General features: G+C 42.2%; 1 protein-coding gene across 4 annotated transcripts in view; it reads left to right on the top strand.

The window, feature by feature from the left end:
- ATP8B4 (ATPase phospholipid transporting 8B4 (putative)) overlaps positions 1-24,699 on the top strand; it is a 327,013-nt gene that overhangs the window by 279,423 nt on the left and 22,891 nt on the right. For all 4 annotated transcript variants that reach the window (XM_077263705.1, XM_077263703.1, XM_077263704.1 and 1 more), the window contains 4 exons: positions 533-638; positions 731-878; positions 4,753-4,936; positions 11,439-11,662. In XM_077263705.1, coding sequence (XP_077119820.1) covers positions 533-638; positions 731-878; positions 4,753-4,936; positions 11,439-11,662 — 662 coding nt within the window. The remainder of the gene's footprint in view (positions 1-532; positions 639-730; positions 879-4,752; positions 4,937-11,438; positions 11,663-24,699) is intronic.

Below are 24,699 nucleotides of genomic sequence, written 5' to 3' on the forward strand. Positions count from 1 at the left end.
GCGCCATCCTCCCGGTGTAACAGCGCCATGCTCCCGGTGTCACAGCGCCATGCTCCCGGTGTCACAGCGCCATCCTCCCGGTGTCACAGCGCCATCCTCTCGGTGTCACAGCGCCATCCTCCCCGTGTCACAGCGCCATCCTCCCGGTGTCACAGCGCCATCCTCCAGGAGTCACAGCGCCATCCTCCAAATCACTGAGAGATGCATACATTGCTCTGAAGCAATTATGCTCCTATGTTGCTGCCCACACCACTGTCAGAGTTCATACACGAGTTGCATAAACAAAAGCATTCCAGCTCAGATATCACATTAGACAAGAAGATAAAGTAGTAATCGGGTTTGGGGGCCAATTCGGTGAACATTTTTAAAGGACCAAAGCCAAATTGCTTAATAAATTAGCATACAAAAATGGAACCTTTACTTCCTGTGTAAGCATACATGCCAGCATTTAAAATGATCAGATCTCTATCATTTAGAGCTAGTCTATCCTCTGCTGCTTAAATTAGAATTTCTATGTGTTTTTCCTTCACAGAAACAGCCATGAACATTGGGTATTCGTGCCACATGCTCACTGATGACATGAATGATATTTTTATAGTGTCTGGTCGCACAGTAACCGAAGTCCGAGAAGAGCTAAGGTACTAGGCTGCGATCAACACTGGTGGCAGAATAACTGGCCATAACCAATAAGTATTATGCCCTGAACTCCATTTATATCTTTCTTTTTTAGGAAAGCGAAAGATGCCACTTTTGGACAGAGTAGGAACCTATTCAACGGGCATCAATTCTCCGAGAAGACAGTCGAAACAAAGCTTCACTCCGTCTACGAGGAAACTGTAACTGGTGAATATGCCCTAGTCATAAATGGACATAGCTTGGTAAGTGTCTTTGTTTTTAATTGTTTTTTTACTCTTCGATTATGTGTCGTGCACATTATTTCTTGTGTGAAACAAACGGGAAAACATAATGCCCCCCAATTTTTTTCCCAGGATTCTTTTCTTGGATCAACTTTTCACAAGAAGGTGATTGGTCAATCACTACAGTCCATGCAAAGCTTTTAAAGCGTTACTCCCAATCCATAGGTTAGGGATTAACTTACTGATTGCTGAAGTCCCAAAGCTAGGACTCCTAGAAATTTCAATGAAGGTGCTCTGGAGGCGAGGAACGAGGCTCTGCATTGCACCATCTCAAACTGACCAGGGGTGCCCATGCTCAACCTCCAGTCTATTCATTGTCTATGGGACTCTGCCTTCTTTATCAGGACCATAAATAATGAATGGAGCAGAGGTTGATCATGCGGTTCCTGGGATCTAGAGTCCTGCTCTTAGGCTTGCTGGGGGTCCCGATGGTGTGATAGCGTCAAATAATAACAATTTAATACTTGACTAATTAGGGTTGTATCCAGCGAAAAATTCTCTCTTCACTGACATATATTAAAAATTTGTTCTTTTCTAATATGATGGATTTCGGTACAGTGTTCTCTCTCCTGCGATTCCAGGATATCCTTTCTGTCATTATTTCTGATTTCCAGAGTACAGACTGACCTTTAAAATATTGTAAACTAGTCTCCATACCCCATGTACTGTGGCTATAATCCCTACATGGATTCCCGTAAATCTAGAGCTCGTCGTCTTGCCAAAAGGAATTTGTTTTCATTAGGGAACGTGTTTCTTGTACTAATACTGGAACGTGAGCTAGTGAAGAGACTGGTTTATAACCAAGCATTTCACCTCATCATTGTGTTTGATCTCATTTCCCAGTTGATGATAAAATGTTTTTTTCCTCTACTAATCCTCTATGCATGTGTGCAATTCTGTAAAGGGACTGTGTTTTAATCCTATGGGTAAGTTCACACAGGGCGTTTTTGCTGCGTTTTTTTATGCTAATTTTCAGCTACTTTTTACAGTACCAGCAAAGCCTATGAGATTTCAGAAATCTCAGGCACACACATTCGTTTTTTGTGCCATCAGGATTTTGTGTTTTGCTGCGTTTTTTGGACATAGAGCATGTCACTTGTCACTTCTCTCATCGTTTTTTCTGTGTTTTTGCAGCGTTTTTCACCCATTGATTTGAATGGGTGATGAAAAAACGCTGCAAAAACGCAGGTATTATTATTTGCTGCGTTTTTGCTGCTGAAAAGTCAAGGACCTTAGCATGGACAAAGAGAAAAAAATACACCAAATACGCAGCAAAAACCGCAACAAAAACACACCTAAACCTGCGGTTTTGACGCAGCTTCTTTCCTGCCAAGAAGATCAGGTTTTGCTGCAGAAAAAAAGCAGCAAAAACACCCTGTGTGAACTTACCCTAAAAAGTCTTACATAAAATAGACTTAAATAGATTTAAGGGGAACCTGTTACCCCCCCCTCCCAAGTGTTTGTAACTAAAAGAGCCACCTTGTGCAGCACTTATGCTGCATTCTGACATGGTGGCTCTTTTAGTTATGCTCCCTACACACGCTGAAATAAACGCTTATAAAGTGTGCCCCCTCATACCGTGAAATCGTCCCGGGGGCGGGTCTTTCCCCCCTAACCAGACGCAGCACAGACGTCACTCGGGCGCCGCCTCCTCTTTCTTTATTAGCGTTCCCGGCGCCTGCGCTGTAAGTATTTTCCCAGATCCTATCCCAATACAGTGCCTTGCGAAAGTATTCGGCCCCCTGGAACTTTTCAACCTTTTCCCACATATCATGCTTCAAACATAAAGATACCAAATGTAAATTTTAAGTGACGAATCAACAACAAGTGGAACACAATTGTGAAGTTGAACGAAATTTATTGGTTATTTTTGTGGAAATTCAAAAACTGAAAAGTGGGGCGTGCAATATTATTCGGCCCCTTTAACTTACGGTAATACTTTGTTGCGCCACCTTTTGCTGCGATTACAGCTGCAAGTCGCTTGGGGTATGTCTCTATCAGTTTTGTACATCGAGAGACTGAAATTCTTGCCCATTCTTCCTTGGCAAACAGCTTGAGCTCAGTGAGGTTTGATGGAGATCGTTTGTGAACAGCAATTTTCAGCGCTTTCCACAGATTCTCGATTGGATTGAGGTCTGGACTTTGACTTGGCCATTCTAACACCTGGATACGTTTATTTGTGAACTATTCCATTGTAGATTTTGCTTTATGTTTGGAATCATTGTCTTGTTGGAAGACAAGTCTCCGTCCCAGTCTCTGGTCTTTTGCAGACTCCAACAGGTTTTCTTCTAGAATGGTCCTGTATTTGGCTCCATCCATCTAACCATCAATTTTAACCATCTTCCCTGTCCATGCTGAAGAAAAGCAGGCCCAGACCATGATGCTGCCACCACCATGTTTGACAGTGGGGATGGTGTGTTCAGGGTGATGAGCTGTTGCCTTTACGCCAAACATATTGTTTGGCATTATTGCCAAAAGGTTAGATTTTGGTTTCATCTGACCAGAGCACCTTCTTCCACATGATTGGTGTGTCTCCCAGGTGGCTTGTTGCAAACTTTAAGCAACACTTTTTATGGATATCTTTGAGAAATGGCTTTCTTCTTGCCACCCTTCCATAAAGGCCAGATTTGTGCAGTGTACGACTGATTGTTGTCCTATGGACAGACTGTCCCACCTCAGCTGTAGATCTCTGCAGTTCATCCAGAGTGATCATGGTCCTCTTGGCTGCATCTCTGATCAGTCTTCTCCTTGTTTGAGATGAAAGTTTAGATGGACGGCCGGGTCTTGGTAGATTTGCAGTGGTATGATACTCCTTCCATTTCAATATGATCGCTTGCACAATGCTCCTTGGGATGTTTAAAGTTTTGGAAATCATTTTGTATCCAAATCCAGCCTTAAACTTCTCCACAACAGTATCACGGACCTGCCTGTTGTGTTCCTTGGTCTCCATGATGCTCTCTGTGCATCAAACAGAACCCTGAGACTATCACAGAGCAGGTGCATTTATACGGAGACTTGATTACACACAGGTGGATTATATTTATCATCATTAGGCATTTAGGACAACATTGGATCATTCAGTGATCCACAATGAACTTCTGTAGTGAGTTTGCTGCACTGAAAGTAAAGGGGCCGAATAATATTGCACACCCCACTTTTCAGTTTTTGAATTTCCACAAAAATTAAAAATAACCAATCAAGTTTTTTCAACTTCACTATTGTGTTCCACTTGTTGTTGATTCTTCACTAAAAATTTACATTTGGTATCTTTACGTTTGAAGCATGATATGTGTGAAAAGGTTGAAAAGTTCCGGGGAGCCGAAAACTTTCGCAAGGCACTGTATGTAGTAGGTGTAATAATAATATTAGCAAATTCCTCCAATTAGAAATGTAGTATAGTTTTTCTGATTCGCTATTTTTTTCCTCATGTGCAGGCATTGCAAGACCTTGGGTATCCATGGTTACGACCACTTGCAGCTAGCTAACTGTCACTTTATTAGTGGACATAATCATGGATACCTAAGGTCCTGCAATGCCTGCACATGAGGAAAGAGACATAGTGAATCAAAAAGACTATGCTACATTTCTAATTGGAGGTATTTCATTTGCTAATCTTATTATTACACCTACTACATATTGGGATACAATCTTGTAGATGGAAATACACCTTTAAATCCCCCAAAAATTATCTACAAGGCTTTCTCAGGTGGAATTTTTAATGTTTCATTACTAATCTCTCTGGATGCTGTTTTACACATATTTGCTATAGAAGATATTACTTTCTACTAACTGATTTGCAAAAAAATATGTAAGAACATTTTTATTGTCTTCACAGGCCCATGCCCTGGAAGCGGACATGGAGAAGGAATTTTTGGAGATCGCTTGCATGTGCAAAACTGTGATCTGTTGCAGAGTGACTCCTCTTCAGAAAGCCCAAGTGGTAGAACTAGTGAAAAAGTATAAAAGAGCAGTCACCCTGGCTATTGGAGATGGTGCTAATGATATCAGCATGATAAAAAGTAAGCTGACAACTATGCAAGCTTTAAGTGGGTTGTCCACTACTAGGACAACCCCTTCTAGATCTAAAGGTTTTGCCCCAATAAAATAAAAAAGTTTATACTTGCCTCCTGTGCAGGCGCCGTTCCTGCAGTGTTGGCACTTGATGTCTCAGGGCACTTGTGCGGTTCCATGACACGTGGTGCCTGGCGCCCAACCAGCGCTGGCATCATTGTCTCTTATGTCAAATTAACATGAAGAGGAAGCCAAGGCTGCTGCTGATCTCTGCCTTCATCTTCATGTTCAATTCGTACAAAGGAGGGGACAGTGACACCAGCGCTAATTGGGCTCGGGACAACATAAATGAATGCAACAAAAATTAAAAATATGGAGGCAAACGTTAAAAAATGTACAAGCACAAATTTGGCAAAAACGACTCATACGGTTGTAAAAGAAATACTTACGCAGGACTTTTAGCTGATATGTATTAGGCATGCTATTAGTGACTTATCTACTATGTATTTCATGGAGAACGCTTCAAAATTGGTATGAAGCTCACTAATAAATTAACAGTACAGTAGTGTTCATAATAATAGTAGTCCAATATGATCACTGTTTTTGGTATAAATTGTATTTCCACATGTCAAGCAAATTACCATTTGGTGTAGTAGATTCTAAGAAAACCATTAGACTCTGCATTCATGATCTGCAGGTTTTTGAGTCTGTGTATTAGAATAATTAATTGAAATGGGGTGTTCAAAATAATACCAATGTGGAGATCAATTAGTGAGGTCAATCATTCTGTGAAGAAACAGGTGTGAATCAGGTGGCCCTTTTGTAAGGGTGAAGCCAGGACATGTTGTACATGCATTTCTCCATTTCTCCTTGAAAGCCTGTGAAGTATGGGTCATTTGAGACATTGTTCGGAAGAACAGCGTACTTTGATTAAAATGATGATTGGAGTTGGTAAAACTTATAAAGAAGTGCAGACAATGATCGGCTGTTTAGCTAAAATGATTTCCACTGCTTTAAAATGGAAAACCAAACCAGAGAGACGTGGAAGAAAATGGAAGACTACCATGCGAATGGATGGAAGAATAGCCAGAATGGCAAAGGCTCAGCCAATGATCAGCTCCAGGATGATCAAAGACAGTCTCAAGTTACTTGTGAGTATCGTGACGGGTAGAAGACGTATGTGAGAAGCTAATCTTTTAGCAAGAAGTCCCAAAAAAAGTACTGGAGTGGATATAATTTGCCAAAGAACACATCAACTGGCCTAAAGAGAAATGGAGAAACATTTTGTGGACTGAAGAAAGTAAAATTGTTCTTTATGGTTCTAAGGGCTGCAGACAGTTCATCAGACGACCCCCAAACTCTGCATTGAAGACACAGTATACTCTGAAGACAGTGAAGCATGGTGGTGCCAGCCTCATGATATGGGCATCATGGACCAGTTTGTATATGTTAAAATACTGGAAGAGGTCATGTTGCCTTATGCTGAAGAGGATATGCCCTTGAAATGGATATTTCAACAAGACAGCGACCCTAAACACACCAGCAAACGTTCAAAATCTTGGTTCTAGTCCAACAAAATTGAAGTTATGGAGTGGCCAGCATAATCCCCAGACCTTAATCCGATAGAACACGTGTGGGGCGACATTAAAAATGACGTTTCTATTTACGGATGATGTACTTATGTATGTTACCTCCCCCATTACTAGTTTGAATAATATCTTATCAGAATTACACAGTTTTGGCGCACTAAGTAACTTTAAAATCAATACGCATAAGTCCGAAATGCTAAACGTTTCACTGCCATCCGCTTTAGTCTCACAGTTAAGCTCTTCCTTTCCATTTAGATGGCGGTCTGACTCCCTGGCCTATCTGGGCATAAGATTGACTGCTAGATCACAACAATTATATGATGCCAATTATAAAACAGCCCTGAACAGGGCGGAACTTGACCTGGAGAGATGGAACAAACTAAATCTATCATGGCTGGGAAGAATTAACGCTATTAAAATGGACTTATTACCGCACCTTCTTTACTTCTTCCAGACCATTCCTCTGTTTTTACCAGCATCCTTTTTCTCCAGACTTAAGACGGCAATAACGAGATTCATTTGGTCAGGAGGGCGTCCGCGCTTGGCATATCATCTTCTGAGCCGAACTAAACAAACCGGGGGGTTGGGTCTCCCAGACTTTTCACTCTACAAAAGTGCATCCCTTGGAACTTGTGTCCTGGACCTATTCCACCACAAACTCAATAAAAAATGGGTTGGTTTGGAGATGAGGCTTTCGGACCAAAACCCCATAGCTCAGATTTGGAGGTAGGGATCCAAACACATCCAACAAAATGATCTACCCTTTATCACGAGAAATCTCATATTATTCATTAAATATGGTAATCATAAATTTAACACTTCTTCTATACCAGGACCACTGACTCCACTCTCAATAGGCCCTCTATCCAAATAAAGTGCATATGCATCAATAATAATGGTCTAACCCAGACAACTAAAGTGCATAAATCTCTGGAAAAATACTAGTACCAGTGTGAAGATGATCTGTGGCCCTCAAGGACTCCGACCCCAACGTACCCCTTGAAAAAGCCACTCAGGTGAAACGTACGTTGGGGTCGGAGTCCTTGAGGGCCACAGATCATCTTCACACTGGTACTAGTATTTTTCCAGAGATTTATGCACTTTAGTTGTCTGGGTTAGACCATTATTATTGATGCATATGCACTTTATTTGGATAGAGGGCCTATTGTAGTGCCATCTATTGGTTTTTGCTTTTTGCACTTTGGAAGGTCACATATATGTATATGAATTATTTATATATTTTTCTAGTATCTTTTTTACTATATAGATCTGGTCTTCTCATTAATTATACATTTTGTAATATAATGTAGTATTATTTGCTGTCTCTTCTTCTTTTTTGTAAAATTTTGGTAATGTTTGGTTCTTAATAAAATCATTTTTTAACATATATTTTTTTTATGTGATTATTTGATATATGTTCACTTTTGACATTGGTTATAAAGTTATTTATCTATCATATTCACTTTACCCCATTGTAAGTGAATATAATTGCAATTTATTGTTTTGATTCTTGTATATGCTTATGTACAACTTAATAAACTCGATTTACACAAAAAAAATGACGTTTCTGAGGCAAAGCCAACAAATGCCAAAAATTTGTGGGATGTAGTCCAAGCATCCTGAGCTGGCATAACAGCTGACAGGGGCCAGAAGTTGGTGACTCAATGCAACATAGCTGTGAAGCAGTTCGAACAAACTGGGGGGTGTACAACTAAATATTAGGTTAGTGATTCACAGGAATGCTAAACCCACAAAAAGTACATATTCAGAGTTTGTAAAGACATATGCAGATGCTGCTATTTTTTTTTTGAACAGCCCAATGTTTATTTTTTGTTATTTTCTGCAAAGTACCGTAGTTAAAAATTATATACATTTCTCTTCAAGTTTTGAAGTGTCCCCAATGCATGGAAATAAAAACTACTATAAAGATTTTGTGATTAACTCATGTTTTTGAACACACTGCTATTATTTTGCACACTACTGTATGTCTGACCTTCATGCCACCTGCACTGCGCCCAAGAGGATGGCATGCCTTGTTCTCTGTAGCCTAATCAAGCCACAGTGTTGCAGGGAATGCTTTCTACTCCATGCAGAATGCTGCATTCATTAATACTCCTGTTATTGTACCTAATACTGTACTATACATTATGGGGAGTAACATTCATCTAATAGTGCAAGACTTTACTAATCTAGTCCAAAATTTTTAAAGGGAACGTGTCATCTGATTCATGTTGCCCAATCGGTGGGCAGTGTGAATCAGATCTTCACTCACTGTTGCAGCCAGGTATGTTTTTCTGCTACCTTCTGGTGAAGCCGGAATAGTCTTGTCAATTCCTGTGGTCCTCGGTGGCTCTTCCCAGCACTGCTGCGGGTCATTAAACAGGTCTCTTCCTTGTATACTCATAGGGAGAGAGCTGTCAGTCACCTTCAGCAGCGCAGGGAAGAGCCAGTCGGGGGCAGAACTGTACTAGTCTCATCTCTAGGTATGGTCTATTGCTGGATTTTTAAAGCATATCTTTTTGAAATACTGGAGCATTTTAGAGAAAAATATACTTTGCTGCAATTATGCAGTCAGGCTCTGATTCTTGCTGCCTGCAGTTGGGCAGCTTGAAGCAGATGACAGGTTCCTTTTAAAAATGTTTGGTGGGAGAGAGCTTGAAAAGCAGCATTCAAAGCAAAATTGTGTATCATCATTATTAAAACTATGGGCCCGAATCATCGAGGCTGGCGTGATCATGCTGGTCTTAATGATGAGATGTGCTGGAGTCAGACGCTCCTGATTCATGAAGAGGCATACGCCTATTTGCGAATCAGGAGCGTGTCGGCCAAGCAACTTACAGCTCGGTGTGTTCCTCCACACAAATTGTACTCTAGACACTGCTGGAGTAAAATTTGTGGCATAGCAAATGCTGCTTTTCGTCATGCCACCCATCCCGTCTCTGGGCAAAAATAGCGTCAAAGCACCAAAAGTCATATAATTTCAGCCAGAATTATGCTTCTTGATGAATCAAGCCCATTTTTTTTAAACGGTATTTTTGCCAATATACAGTGGTGTGAAAGTGTTTGCCCTTCCTGATTTCCTATTTTTTTGCACGTTTGTCACACTTAAATGTTTCAGATCACCAAACACATTTAAATATTAAACACAGATAACACAAGTAAACATGAAAAAAATGCAGTTTTTAAACAAAGATCTTTATTGTTAAGGGAAAAAGAAATCCAAACTTACAGGGCCCTGTGTGAAGTAGTGATTGCCCTCTAAACCTAATAACTGCTTGGGTCACCCTTAGCAGCAATAACTGCAATCAAGCGTTTGCAATAACTGGCAGTGAGTGTTTCACAACCCTCTGGAGGAGTGTTGCCCTCTCATCTTTGCAGAATTGTTGTAATTCAGCCACATTGGAGGGTTTCAGAGCATGAACCGCCTTTTTAAGGCCATGCAACACCATCTCAATCAGATTAAGGGGCAGGACTTAGAGTTGGCTACTAAAGTCTTAATTTAGTTTTTCTTAAGCCATTCAGAGGTGGACTTGCTGGTGTGTTTTGGATCATTGTCCTGCTGCATAACCAACATGCACTTCAGCTTGAGATCACGAGCGGATGGCGGGACATTCTCCTTCGGGATTTTTTGATAGACAGCAGAATTCATGGTTCCATGTACCACATGGTTTCCATTTGCTGACATAACTGAGACAAGCTTTTATGTTCTTATTGCTCAGCAGTGGTTTTCGTCTTGAAACTCTGCCGTTCAGGCCATTTTTGCCCACTCTTTTTTATTGTGGAGTCATGATCAACTGACCTTAGGTGAGGCCTGCAGTTCTTTGGATGTTGTTGTGGGGTCTTTTTTGACCTCTCGTATGAGTCGTCGCTGCCCTCTTGGTGTAGTTTTGGTAGGCCGGCCACTCTTGGGAAGGTTCACCACAGTTTTATGTTTTCGCCGTTTGTGGATTGTGGTTTACTGGAGTCCCAAAGCTTTAGAAATTACTTTATAACCTTTTGTAGAATGATGGATCTCAATTACTTTGTTTCTCATTTGCCCCAGATTTTTTTGGGATCACAGCATGAGGTCTAGCTTCTGAGGATATTTTGGGCTACCTCACTGTCAGGCAGGTCCCATTTAAGAAATTTCTTGATTGAGAACAGGTGTGGCAGTAATCAGGCCTTGGTGTGGCTAGGGTATTTGATCTCATCTTCACAAATATGAGGTAAACCCCAGTTAGTTTATGTTTTAAGGGGGTAGGTATAGTCACTTTTTCACACAGGACCCATTAGGTTTGGATTCCTTGTTCCCTTAATAATAAAGACATTAATTTAAAAACTGCATTTTGTGTTGCTTGTGTTATCTTTGTCTAATATTTAAATTTGTTTGGTGATCTGAAACTTTTAAGTGTGACAAACATGCAAAAGAATAGGAAATCAGGAAGGGGCAAACACTTTTTCACATCATTGTAATCCCTTGTTTGATTGGTATGGCAACAAGTACTGATTCTTTATAAAAGCAAAAATGGTCGTGGTATCCTGGGAAAGTTTTGAATCAGACAATGTTCACACTAGTCTGATCATCTAGTTGACCCTCATGCTGATTGTGAAGTATTATAGTTTAATGTGCAGTATTATAATTTAAAGAAGCTAATCCGTGGTATTTCCATGCAAAAGAATTTATTATTCCATGCAGTTTTGTTTTCAGTAGCATGTGAAAGCAATATAAAATATCCCAATGACCTACATTACCAGGGGAATGTTATCGGATTCTTTCTGATAGGATTCAGGGATGTGTCTGATACAACCCCAGATTTTTTTTTAATAAGTTTCCCAGGAAACATCTGAAAGTGAGATAACTGGAGATTGCATATCTGCCTGTTTGTCTTATAGGAGAATCTTCATTCTTCTGCTAACTTGTTTCTTCTTTTGGTGATTGCAGGTGCTCATATAGGTGTTGGCATCAGCGGACAGGAGGGCATGCAGGCCGTTTTAGCCAGCGACTATTCGTTTGCCCAGTTTAGGTACCTACAAAGACTGCTCCTAGTTCATGGACGCTGGTCGTACTTTCGAATGTGTAAATTCCTTTGCTATTTCTTCTATAAAAATTTTGCCTTTACGCTAGTGCACTTCTGGTTTGGATTCTTCTGTGGATTCTCAGCACAGGTAAGTGGCCATATTGTCTAACTTTACATTAGTTGAATTTACAAGCAGCAATATATTATTTACAACCCCAATTCCAAAAACATTGTGGCACTGTGTAAAATGTAATGACAAGAATGCAATAATTTGGAATAATTTTATAGACATATTTTATTCACAATAGAACACAGATCAGAAGTTAAACATTAGACATTTTGCATTTCATTTGAAAAAAAATAACTCCTTTTATAAATTGATGGCACTTACACATCTCCAAAAAGTTTGGACAGGGCCATGTCTACTATTGTGTAGCATCCTCTCCTCATTGAACAATAGTCTGTAAACTATCTGTATACTAGATGTGAAAGGTGTAGACTGCAGTCGGTGAGTTCATCACCCAAACTCTACTTCTCCAAAGCTAGGTTGTTGTGATGGATGCAGTTTGTGGTTTACCATTGTCATGTTAAAGGCCTTCCCTGAAATAGACATTGTCTGGATGGTAGCAAATCTTGTCCTAAATCCTCTATATAATGCTCAGCATTGATGGTGCCTTTCAAGATGTGTATGCTGCCAGTGCCATAGACACTAATGCAACCCCACACCATCAGAGATGCAGCTTGTGAACTGTGCAATAAGAAGCTGGATGTTTCCCCTCCTCTTGAGTCCACAGGACTCGCATCCATGCTTTCCATAAATAATGTATCATTTTGATTCTCCTGACCACAGAACAGTTTTCCATTTTAACTCAGCCCATTATAAATGAGCTTTGGCCTAAGGAAGACGTCAGCATTTTTGAAAGTGTTGATTTATTACTTCTTTTCATGATACAGCGCTTACTATTTTAGAACTAGTGAAGAAATAAAAAAAATGTCACTTGGCTTTATAAGTGTCACGGGTGTACCGCGACAGAGAGGAGCCAGAAGACCGCAGCGTCTGATTTCTCCTACTCCTGCACTGTTTAGAAGTACTTCACCTTCATATTAAGCAGTGCATGTTTCTTTTAGCAGGGCAGAGGTTAATCTGCTCAACTGAGAAATTGTGGACGTTTTCCTGCATTAAGGTTCTCCGTTATTCACGCTTAGCCACTCTCATCTCCTATATAATCTGGTCTTGGCTAGCACTCATTGCCAGACCTAGTTTATGCTGCATGTTTAGGAGATGATGGTTGTTTGTTGTTGTTTGAGAAGGCATTTGGTAGATTTATCTTAGACTTTTACTAGAATTTGGGTGTGTGCTAACTCCCCTCCTTCTCTTACTTTGGTTTTACCCCATCCTCCACTCCCTGGTGTTTACCTCTGTTGTTAGTGTGAGTATATTTGTATGATTGGTATTTTCCTTTATCCCTGTTTGTATTACCTTGTTAGTCTGGTTGGTGTGTTACGGTACACTACTACGCATCTCTTCCCTAGGTGGGGGAAGAGTACAGACTGAGGGTGGATTCAGGAGCTAAGGCAAGTTTCGTGGCCCGGTGTCTTCACCATCAGAAGAAATCCGTGGAATAGGGCAAGCTATGGCACCTCTAGTGTTAGACACAAGGAAGGAACCCCTCATCCCGGGACACCCGATGATGATAAGATTATAAGTCATTTTGTGATTACCAAATACAATGCTCTTAACATATTCCGTGGTAGCCAAGTTGACTGGGAGAATATTGTTCCTCTCCATTATACAAGCAATTAAATTCCTAAATAAGATATCTTCCAATAACAACCCCATTGTTAACATGAGTCTGACCAAGGATCAGCTGATTATTCTTTGTCTAACTTCTGTAACATCTGACAATCAGCTGTAATTGCCACGGAAAGCCACTTCTGTCCTTGCCACTGCGGAGTAAACTTAGTTTTACTTGCTGTTCATTGGGAAAAAAAATATCTCACAAGAGATGTGCTTGATCGTTGCAAAAGAGAGACCCTTTTACATATTTTCTCTCTATTCTGGGTAAAGGAGTAGGTCTGAAATGGAGGAACTCCATCTATGAAATCTATATGCCCAGAAAGGGACTGTTCATAGAGCTATAGTTGTGCCAGAAAGTTGTTGAATTCACAGTGTAGTATTAACACATTTACAGCATCCGCCGTACACTTACGGTGCTGCGGGAGGTATGTCTCCGCAAGCCCCCCATACCTGTACGGCATGACAATTACGCTATCTCGCTCCGTGTGCTGCCACAATCACAAGCGGGTGTCAGTGCTATATAGAATCTGACACTCTGTGGCAATGCCCACAAGGTTTGCTACCGCCTATCGCTGGTGTTTATAGGGAAACCGTCAGCAGGATTTTGCACAGTAACCTACACACAGTGTCAGGTTGGTGCCAATATACTGATTAAAATGATACCTTGGTTGATTAAATCTGTCTCGTGGCCGTTGTTTAATCTTTATTTTCTGTTTTGACTTAATGATATGCTCGTGCCCCAGGGCGGTCTGTGGGGGGAGAGAAGGGGTCTTCATGTGGTGTTCTGATTAGGTATTCATAATGCAGCCTGCTGACAGGTCACTGATCCCTCACTGACCTCCCACCTAGTTTGCATAATGAATATCTCTACATACTGAAGGGAAAAAAAACCTTTTGCAGGCACGTGCGCTGCAGCATAATCGCATGTGTAATGTCGCAATAATAAATGTGGGTGATGTTATTCAGATAGAAAAAAATAAATAAAAAATCAATTTTAAAATTGCACCCGCCCAGTAGCTGCTATCGGTGTATATAGGTGATCAGATAGCTGCTACTGCACATGCGCCGGTGGCAACATCTTGCTGGAGAAGGGAAAAAAAATCCTCCTCCAAGATGGTGCCGCCTGTGCAGTAGCAGCTCTCGGCTATCTTCAATTTAAAAATAGATTTTTTTTTCTATCTGTGTAACATCAACCACATTTATTATTGAGACAGCCAACATGCAATTATGTAGCAGCGCAGGTGTCACGGATGGCCCCTGCCTGCAGAAGGTTTTTTTTTTCTTCACTGTGTACAGGTATTCATTATGCAAACTAGGGGGCAGGTCAGTGAGGGGTCAGTCACCTATCAGCAGGCTGTATTATGAATACTATTGATGAGCGAGTATACGCGTTGCTCGGGTTTTCCCGAGCACGCTCGGGTGGTCTCCGAGTATTTGTGAGTGCTCGGAGATTTAGTTTTTGTTGACGCAGCTGCATGATTTGCGGCTTGAATACATGTGGGGATTCCCTAGCAACCAGGCAACCCCCACATGTACTCAGGCTGGCTAGCAGCTGTAAATTATGCAGCTGCATTGACAAAAACTAAAACTCTGAGCAGTCACAAATACTCGGAGACCACCCGAGCTTGCTCGGGAAAACCCGAGCAAGGAGTATACTCGCTCATCACTAGTGAATAGCTAACCAGAACACCACATAAAGACCCCCCCACAGGCCCACAGCACAGGCATATCATTAACACAAAACTGAAAATATAGATTAAACAACAATCAAGAGACGGATTTCATCAACCAAGGTATCATTTTAATCAGTATATTGACACCGACCTGACTGTGTCTGTAGGTTACTGTGCACAATCCTGCTGACAGGTTCCCTTTAAATCCTCTGATGCCATTATCGATAGCGACATCAATCAGTTTGGAAAGGGAGACTGCTCACATCGGCACAACGTGATTGCTACCGTCTTGTGCCAGTGGTCTCCATTGTGACTCCAGGCCAAAAGATAGCCACGGGGTCACCCAGGTACAATGGCCTGTAACTGCCTGCTTAGAGGAGGAGCTCGTACGCCTCCTCCCTGTGTGCAATCCACGGATCTAATACCGTGCAATGCAAAAGCAGGGAGAGCTGATGTCCCAGCCTAGGACAAGGTAAAGTAAAAGTTTTCAAAAATTGAAAAAATATTTAAAAAAATCATAAAATATAGACTAAAAAATGAAAAATATTAGTCAAATGCATATATTCATGTCAGAAAAGCGTGTCGAAATGGTGGCGTCAAGGTGCAATAACAGGGCTTGTTGGACATCCCTTTTGATTTATTTGTGGCTTTAAGTGGACACTATATCTTTGAATGTTTGTGTTGCATGCACATGTTGCCAATCACTTCTTTGAGCTGTCCTCATATGCTCAGTTTAAGGTTACTATACAGGGCCTCGTTGTACTAATGTTTGCACTTGCACTTTAGCCTGAACATAGAACTGAATATTTTCATATGCACATGTTGCCAATCACCTTTATGGGTTCCCTTCATATGCTCACTTTAAGGCTACCATAGAGGAATTATTTGTACTAATGTTTACACTTTAGCCTGATCCTGAACATAAAACTGAATATTTTCATATGCGCATGTTGTCAGTCACCTTTATGGGTTCCCTTCATATTCTCACTTTAAGGCTACCATAGAGGAATTATTTGTACTGTTTGCGCTGGCACTTTAGCCTGATCCTGAACATAAAACTGAATATTTTTATATGCACATGTTGTCAGTCACCTTTATGGGTTCCCTTCATATTCTCACTTTAAGGCTACCATAGAGGAATTATTTGTACTAATGTTTGCGCTGGCACTTTAGCCTGATCCTGAATCCTGAGCACTGAACTGAATATTTCTACATGCTCGACCGTTTATAAATTTACATGTACAGTATATATTCCACATAAGCCTTTGTTTAACTTAGCGATTCCTTGCTTATTTTTAAATGTAATTTATATTCAATTTTCAATAAAATTAGCATTTTTTTAATTGTTCTAAGCATATGTCTCTTCATAACCTGTGGCTATTTTTCTCAGGTTGTGTTTTGATATTTTGATGTTGAAGTAGTATGCACAATGTTATTATTGTTGATGTGGCAACCAAATGGCATCCTCAGCAACGACTGCACCATGGTTAAAATGGCCACAGCAAACAGTAATTGATTGTCACTCTTTGGTCATTTGTGCCTCTATGGGTGAACGTTTGTTCTTCAGTGCATATGGAGCAGCTCGTACCAAAGATTCGTGCATCTAGCAATAGAATTACAAACTGTTTTCCTTTATGTTTAATGTGTATAAGGAAACGTTTTGCTCATCCATCCCAAATTGCTAAAATAATAACCTTTTCTGTGTCCCTAGAAACAGGTTGATATTTAGCTTAAACATCATGGGCCCCAGCACGCTGTCTGCTTTTCCAGAAGAGACAAGTCGTCATTTGTTAGTGATAGCACCTCATAGATTAAAACTGATCCCCACAAAGTCTGAAATTAATTATCCAATTTGGGAAAGAGCTGGGGATTTTTTTGCCAAACAGTTTGAGGAGAAATAGCTCTGTGGGTGGTTTATTTTAATGAAATTACATTGGCGTGCATTAACAGCCGAGTCTATCAGACACAGATAAAGCTGGAGCAGCCATGTTGGGCTGTACAAAAATAGAATTCTTGGCAGGCACAGATGCATTTTATTGATTCAAAAAGACACCAAAAATAGGCAAAATCACAAGTAGGTTCAATGGTGCATTGCTGATTGTTGCATCACCCTTCAACACTTGAGGTCTAGGAATAAATAGTAAGTGAGAAAATGAGATGTCTTGAATATGAAATGATATCATAAGTGTCAGAGCAGTTATGCAAAATGATTCAGCTATCTCCTATTTAGGTGAGTTTAGCCCCGAGGTTATTAAGTAATAACATTCTGAAAATATTAGAGAACTCTAAAAACAATAAAGTAAGTAAATAATATAAAATATTACATCCTGAAATGTAAACTCACACATAGATAGATTTTGCTATTTATTGTGATACTCTTTTTTGGTAGACAGTTTGTCTATAGAGTTCATGACATTAGAAATACTTGAATGTTAAAGGGGTCTTCTAGGATTACTATATTGATGACCTATTCTTAGTATAATATTAGATCAGTAGGGGTCCAGCACATAGCACCCCACTGATCAGCTGTGTTCAGCTCATCAGCTTAATCTCTTTACTTAAGTTGTGACAAATAACCCAGAAAAAAAATGTGCTTGTCATTTCATTTTCCACGCCGTAACGTTTTCAATTTTGGGATTTTGAGCTGTGTGAGGGCTAGGCTAGTTTCTCTGCATAGAGGGCCAGTGTTTTTATTTATATCATTTCGGGCTATATACAATGTTTTGAATGCCTCTAATTAATGTTTTTGTTGTTGCAGCGGAATGCAGCAATATCAAATGTGTGTATTTTTTTTAATATATTTTTTAATTTTTAATGGGGGGATAAGGAGGATGATGATACTTTTTTTAAAAAAAAATTTAGTTTTTTTCTGATTTTTTTTTTTTTTAAACATTTTTTTTTTTTTACTTTTAAATGTATTTGTTTGTCGACTTAGGAGACTTGAACCTGCGATCATCTGATCACTTTTACTATACACAGCAATAGCATATTATTGCTATGTGTAGCAGAAATTACAGTCTCCTATGAACGCCAGCCACGTCTGGCTTTCACAGGAGTACTGTCATTCATGCCAGGCACAAGGGTCTTCGGCAGACATCCAGCCATCATGGCAACTCATCGGTGTCCCACAGTCACATCACGGGGACGCCGATGCTCGCATTGAACAGTGTGCCCCCCTGCCAGTGTGCTGTAAATGCTGCCGTCAGAGATTAACAGGCTCTTACAGGCTGATGATCGCTGATTACTATAGCCATCACCTGCCAACAAAGATGCGGGCTCTGCTTGTGAGCCCGCATCAAAGATAGGGAGCCGGGAAATTCTATACCCTGTAACTCATATGGTTTTTAAAGGGGTTTCCTGGTCTAAAATGACAAGTCTGCAATCACTCTATGTGACTGCTGACTTGTGAATCCTCACAACGCATGCACTTGCATTGCGTGCATCGGAAACAGTCTAGTCGGATTCTGTTCGGGAGTATGCATGACACATACTCTCGGTCACGTAACTGCCGTTCCCAGTGCTAACACCGGAGAATCCTTGCAGTATCTATGCTCTGTGAGGATTCATAAGTCTGCAGTCACATAGAGTGACTGCAGATTTATCGTTTATGACCAGACAATATCTTTAAGGAGGTAAACAGTGTGACCAGATGTAAACAAAGAATAGAGCGCAATAGCACAGCTCCGTACTCTGTGTAGTGGCCCTTCTTGTGTACTGCAGCTCAGCTCTTACAATAGATAATAGTAGGTGGGTAATAGCATCTACAGTTGTGTGCAAAAGCGTTTGCACCCTTCCTGCTTCCCTATTCTTTTGCATGTTTGTCACACTTAAATGTTTCAGATCGCCAAACAAACTTAAATATTAGACAAAGCTAACAAGTAAACACAAAAATGCAGTTTTTAACTCCTTCACGACGTGCCGTACTAGTACGGCGCATGTCGTGTCTCCCCCTTTGATGTGGGCTCCGGTGGTGAGCCCACATCAAAGTCGCAACATGTCAGCTGTTTTGTACAGCTGACATGTGCGCACAATAGCGGCAGGTGAAATCGCAATTCACCCGCCGCTATTAACCTGTTAACTGCCGCTGTCCCACGCTGACAGCGGCATTGAACTACCGCTTCCGGCCGCGTGGCCGGAAATGAGCGCATCACCGACCCCCGTCACATGATCGGAGACCTCTATGGTTACTGATGCCGGCCTGCTGTGAGCGCCACCCTGTGGTCGGCGCTCATAGCAAGCCTGCATTTCTGCTACATAGCAGCGATCTCATGATAGCTGCTCTGTAGCTGAGCTGATCGAGTGGTGCCAGCTTCTAGCCTCCCATGGAGGCTATTGAAGCATGGCAAAGGTAAAAATGGGGCATGAAGAGGATCTGAAGGGGCTGCCGTGGCTGGCGATCGGAGCTCCACATGTTACCTTTACTAGCCGGGAAGCTGAGGTCGGGGGGCTTTCCTCTCCTCCTCTGGTGCTGCTCCTGTCTCCTTGCCTGCAGGACTCTCCCGCCTCTCCTGCGCCTCCTCTGGGGGTAAAGCGGGGCGGTGACGTGCATGCCAGGGGCCTCCTGTAGCCCCCCGGCTTCCTCTTCCTCCTGCTGTGTCCCGGGCGGTTCGCGCTTGGGCACGCTGGTTGAGGGCACGCGTCTCGGAGTGGCGCGTCACTTCCGGTGGGGCGCGTGTCTCTTCCGGTCTGTTCCTGTGCGTTCCACGGTGGAGCGCACGCACGCGCCGGCTGGCTGGCGGTTTGTGCTGCATCGTCCGGGGCAGCATTATCGGGGCGTTTCCGCAAGGTCTCCCCCCAATTGGGCCACGGGGAGGAGGAGCACAGAAAACGCTGACCCACGATCCTCTTTAAAGTTCCGGGTGGGGAACCACCAGGTAAGGCCTGGCTGACATTACAGACGGACATGGACGGTGACAAACCCCCTTGCTCTGCATCTGCAGAACCCAGTGTACCCCCTCCTACTGTAAGTAGCAGGTGTTAGCCCCAGCTATTATATATATATATATATATATATATATACAGTGGGGCAAAAAAGTATTTAGTCAGTCAGCAATAGTGCAAGTTCCACCACTTAAAAAGATGAGAGGCGTCTGTAATTTACATCATAGGTAGACCTCAACTATGGGAGACAAACTGAGAAAAAAAATCCAGAAAATCACATTGTCTGTTTTTTTTAACATTTTATTTGCATATTATGGTGGAAAATAAGTATTTGGTCAGAAACAAACAATCAAGATTTCTGGCTCTCACAGACCTGTAACTTCTTCTTTAAGAGTCTCCTCTTTCCTCCACTCATTACCTGTAGTAATGGCACCTGTTTAAACTTGTTATCAGTATAAAAAGACACCTGTGCACATCCTCAAACAGTCTGACTCCAAACTCCACTATGGTGAAGACCAAAGAGCTGTCAAAGGACACCAGAAACAAAATTGTAGCCCTGCACCAGGCTGGGAAGACTGAATCTGCAATAGCCAACCAGCTTGGAGTGAAGAAATCAACAGTGGAAGCAATAATTAGAAAATGGAAGACATTCAAGACCACTGATAATCTCCCTTGATCTGGGGCTCCACGCAAAATCCCACCCCTTGGGGTCAGAATGATCACAAGAACGGTGAGCAAAAATCCCAGAACCACGCGGGGGGACCTAGTGAATGAACTGCAGAGAGCTGGGACCAATGTAACAAGGCCTACCATAAGTAACACACTACGCCACCATGGACTCAGATCCTGCAGTGCCAGACGTGTCCCACTGCTTAAGCCAGTACATGTCCGGGCCCGTCTGAAGTTTGCTAGAGAGCATTTGGATGATCCAGAGGAGTTTTGGGAGAATGTCCTATGGTCTGATGAAACCAAACTGGAACTGTTTGGTAGAAACACAACTTGTCGTGTTTGGAGGAAAAAGAATACTGAGTTGCATCCATCAAACACCATACCTACTGTAAAGCATGGTGGTGGAAACATCATGCTTTGGGGCTGTTTCTCTGCAAAGGGGCCAGGACGACTGATCCGGGTACATGAAAGAATGAATGGGGCCATGTATCGTGAGATTTTGAGTGCAAACCTCCTTCCATCAGCAAGGGCATTGAAGATGAAACGTGGCTGGGTCTTTCAACATGACAATGATCCAAAGCACACCGCCAGGGCAACGAAGGAGTGGCTTCGTAAGAAGCATTTCAAGGTCCTGGAGTGGCCTAGCCAGTCTCCAGATCTCAACCCTATAGAAAACCTTTGGAGGGAGTTGAAAGTCCGTGTTGCCAAGCGAAAAGCCAAAAACATCACTGCTCTAGAGGAGATCTGCATGGAGGAATGGGCCAACATACCAACAACAGTGTGTGGCAACCTTGTGAAGACTTACAGAAAACGTTTGACCTCTGTCATTGCCAACAAAGGATATATTACAAAGTATTGAGATGAAATTTTGTTTCTGACCAAATACTTATTTTCCACCATAATATGCAAATAAAATGTTAAAAAAACAGACAATGTGATTTTCTGGATTTTTTTTTCTCAGTTTGTCTCCCATAGTTGAGGTCTACCTATGATGTAAATTACAGACGCCTCTCATCTTTTTAAGTGGTGGAACTTGCACTATTGCTGACTGACTAAATACTTTTTTGCCCCACTGTATATATATATATATATATATATATATATATATATATACATTCAAGCGGCTTAAGCAAACCTTTTTCTCTCTTTTAGGGAGAAAAGGTCTCTGACCCTAGAAAGACAAGCCGCAAATGCAAAGTGTGTGCAACCAGACTCCCATCTACATATGGGAAAAAGCTCTGCCAGTCCTGTACAGATGAGGTCCTACGCACTGAGCAGTCAAGCAAAAAAGGCAGCACACTGCAGCGCTAACACATGAAAAAATGAAACACAGAAATTGAACTGCATTACTGCACTAAAAATATGAAAAATGAGAGCGTTTAGCGCATAAAAAAGGCCAATTTTATGTGTACCTGGTAGCCACTTTACGGCATCTCTCTTATACCAGGTCCTGCACTATCCTTCCTTGCTGAGAATAAACGTCTCCATGTGAATGGGCACCTATGAAAACCTCTCATGAGACTAACATTCTCCTTCTCTGTGGAGGGGTACTGGACCTGCTGCAATTAAGACACTTGTGACTAGGAGGCGGAGTGCTCAGTCAGAAGGCTAGACAATACATTTGAAAAAACTGACCGTCACATCCAAACATATCAAATCTACGCACTGAGCAGTCCTTCTGGATAGCATAAAATCCTTTATTAAGCAGGAGGTCCAGTCTTCCATGGCTAACCTCTCCCAGACTCCGGTACCTCATCCACCTACTCCCAAAAAGAGGAAAAAGGCCCCAGTAGAGTCTGACTCAGACTCAGGGGAAATTCAATCCTCGGGTTCGGAGGACGTTCGGGAGAATGAATGTTCCACTACCACCCCCACCCCTAAATCAGAGAACAAAAAATATTACTTTAATTCTGAGGATATGGGTGATCTAATTAATATAGTAAGAGGCACCATGGAGGTAGAGGATGAGGAAATTAAGCCTACTGTACAGGACGAGATGTTTGAAGGGTTAAAGCCCAAAGATCAAAAGGGGTTTCCTGTACATAAAAATATTCGGGATTTAATTCTTCATGTTTGGGGTCTCCCTGAAAAATGTCTTAACATCCCCTCAGAACTGAAAAACTGTTTCCCCTTGGACGGAGATAACTCCTTATGGGAAACCCCGAAAGTTGATGTGCAGGTGCCCAGAGTAAGAAAATGGTCCTTCCCTTTGAGGACTCTTCCCAGCTCAAAGATCCAATGGATCGAAAGATAGAGAGCTTGCTAATAAAGTCCTGGGACACCTCCACAAATTTAGTAAAGACCAACATACCCTTCACATGCATGGCTAGATCCTTGTTCATCTGGTTACGCAAGCTTGAGAATCATTTGGCACAGGGCACCCCAAGAGAGGAGATCCTAGACGCCCTACCCCTGCTGCAAAAAGCAACAGGATTCCTATCTGATGCCTCTGCTGAGTCCGTCCGTGTAGCCGCAAAAGCTGCCGTCCTCTCCAACTCATCCAGGAGAGCACTCTGGTTAAAATCCTGGGGAGGTGACTACATCTCCAAGTCCAAGTTATGCTGCATCCCCTTCCAGGGCCATCATGTATTTGGTCCCATTCTGGATGATATCCTGGATAAGGCAGCGGATAAAAAGAAATCGCTCCCTGAACAAAGAAACCCTAAGAATCGTTTTTTTCATCCCTCCCGTAACCCATCTTCACAAAGGGATTATAGGGGAAAAGGCAAAATAGGGAGCTGGAGTTACCACAAAGGAGGCAAGGGCAGGATAATCCTTGTCCCACAGACTCAATAGACCCCAGATAAACAATGATGCTGCTCCGGTCGGGGGGTCGACCCTCACTCTTTTTCACCCAGTGGCAGTCCATCTCTGCAAATCAATGGGTCCTTCTTACCATACGAGATGGACTAAAAATAGAATTCGAGAGACCTCCCCCACAATACTTGAAAATAATCTCCCTACAAACCCCACACCTCCAAAACTCCTTATTAAGAGATCTACAAAGTCTGCTCCAGTCAAATTTGATCTCACAGGTGCCAAAACTGGAGTAAGGACGTGGCCATTATTCACATCTCTTTCTGGTAACAAAACCGCCGGGGAAAAACAGAATCATTATAAACCTAAAACCATTAAACGAATCTGTCCGCTTCGTTCAAAATGGAATCAATCAGGTCATGAATTCCCCTCATCGGGCATAATTGGGTAATGGCGACAGTGGATCTGAGGGATGCGTACTACCATGTGCCAATCCACCCAGAACACCGGAAATTCCTCAGATTCGCAGTCTCTCAGGGGCAGCAAATCAAACATTTCCAATTCAGCGTCCTACCCTTCGGCATCTCTTCAGCTCCACGGATTCTTTCAAAAATCATGGCAGAAGCCATGGTCTTCATCCGTCGCCAGGGAATATGCATAGTCCCATATTTAGACGACTTCCTCATCATGGCACCATCTATCCCCGTCTAGAGACGGACGTGACAAAGACCCTGGAGATATTAAGATCCCTGGGCTGGATCCCGAATCTAGAAAAATCAGCAATCCGTCTCTCCACAAGGAGAAAGTTTCTGGGGGTTATTCTGAACTCAAAAGAAAGAACATCGTTTCTACCCAGAGATCGTCAGATCGATCTTGTCCAGAAAATAACAAGATTCAGAGACCAGCGAGCACCGACCCTCAAGGAGTCAATGTCTGCTCTAAGTTCCCTGACTGCATGCATCCACGCAGTTTCCTGGGCTCAGGCTCACACACGAACTCTTCAGACCTACGTGCTCCTACATTCCAGGAAGGGACAGGTCCCATTGACTCAAAGGATCTTTCTCCCCGGCCACGTAAAATCGGCTCTAAAGTGGTGGTTGGATTACCAAAATCTTCAAAAGGGGTCTGCTGGGACCAGCTTCCCCTGAAGACACTCCTTTCAGATGCCAGCAAACGGAGCTGGGGTGCAGTGGTAGACAGTTACCACTTTCAGGGACGATGGCCATCAGACATCAGCAGCAGTTCCTCGAACCTAAGGGAACTAAAAGCCGCAGAAGAAGCTCTAAATGCGTCATCTGTGTTGATCCAAAATCACCACGTTCGAATTTATTCGGACAACATGACCACAGTGGCCTACCTGCGACACCAGGGAGGAACAAAGTACGCCAGTCTAAAGGAGATAGCAGC

This window comes from Ranitomeya variabilis, chromosome 5 (assembly GCF_051348905.1).
Source record: "Ranitomeya variabilis isolate aRanVar5 chromosome 5, aRanVar5.hap1, whole genome shotgun sequence".
NCBI lineage: Eukaryota > Metazoa > Chordata > Amphibia > Anura > Dendrobatidae > Ranitomeya > Ranitomeya variabilis.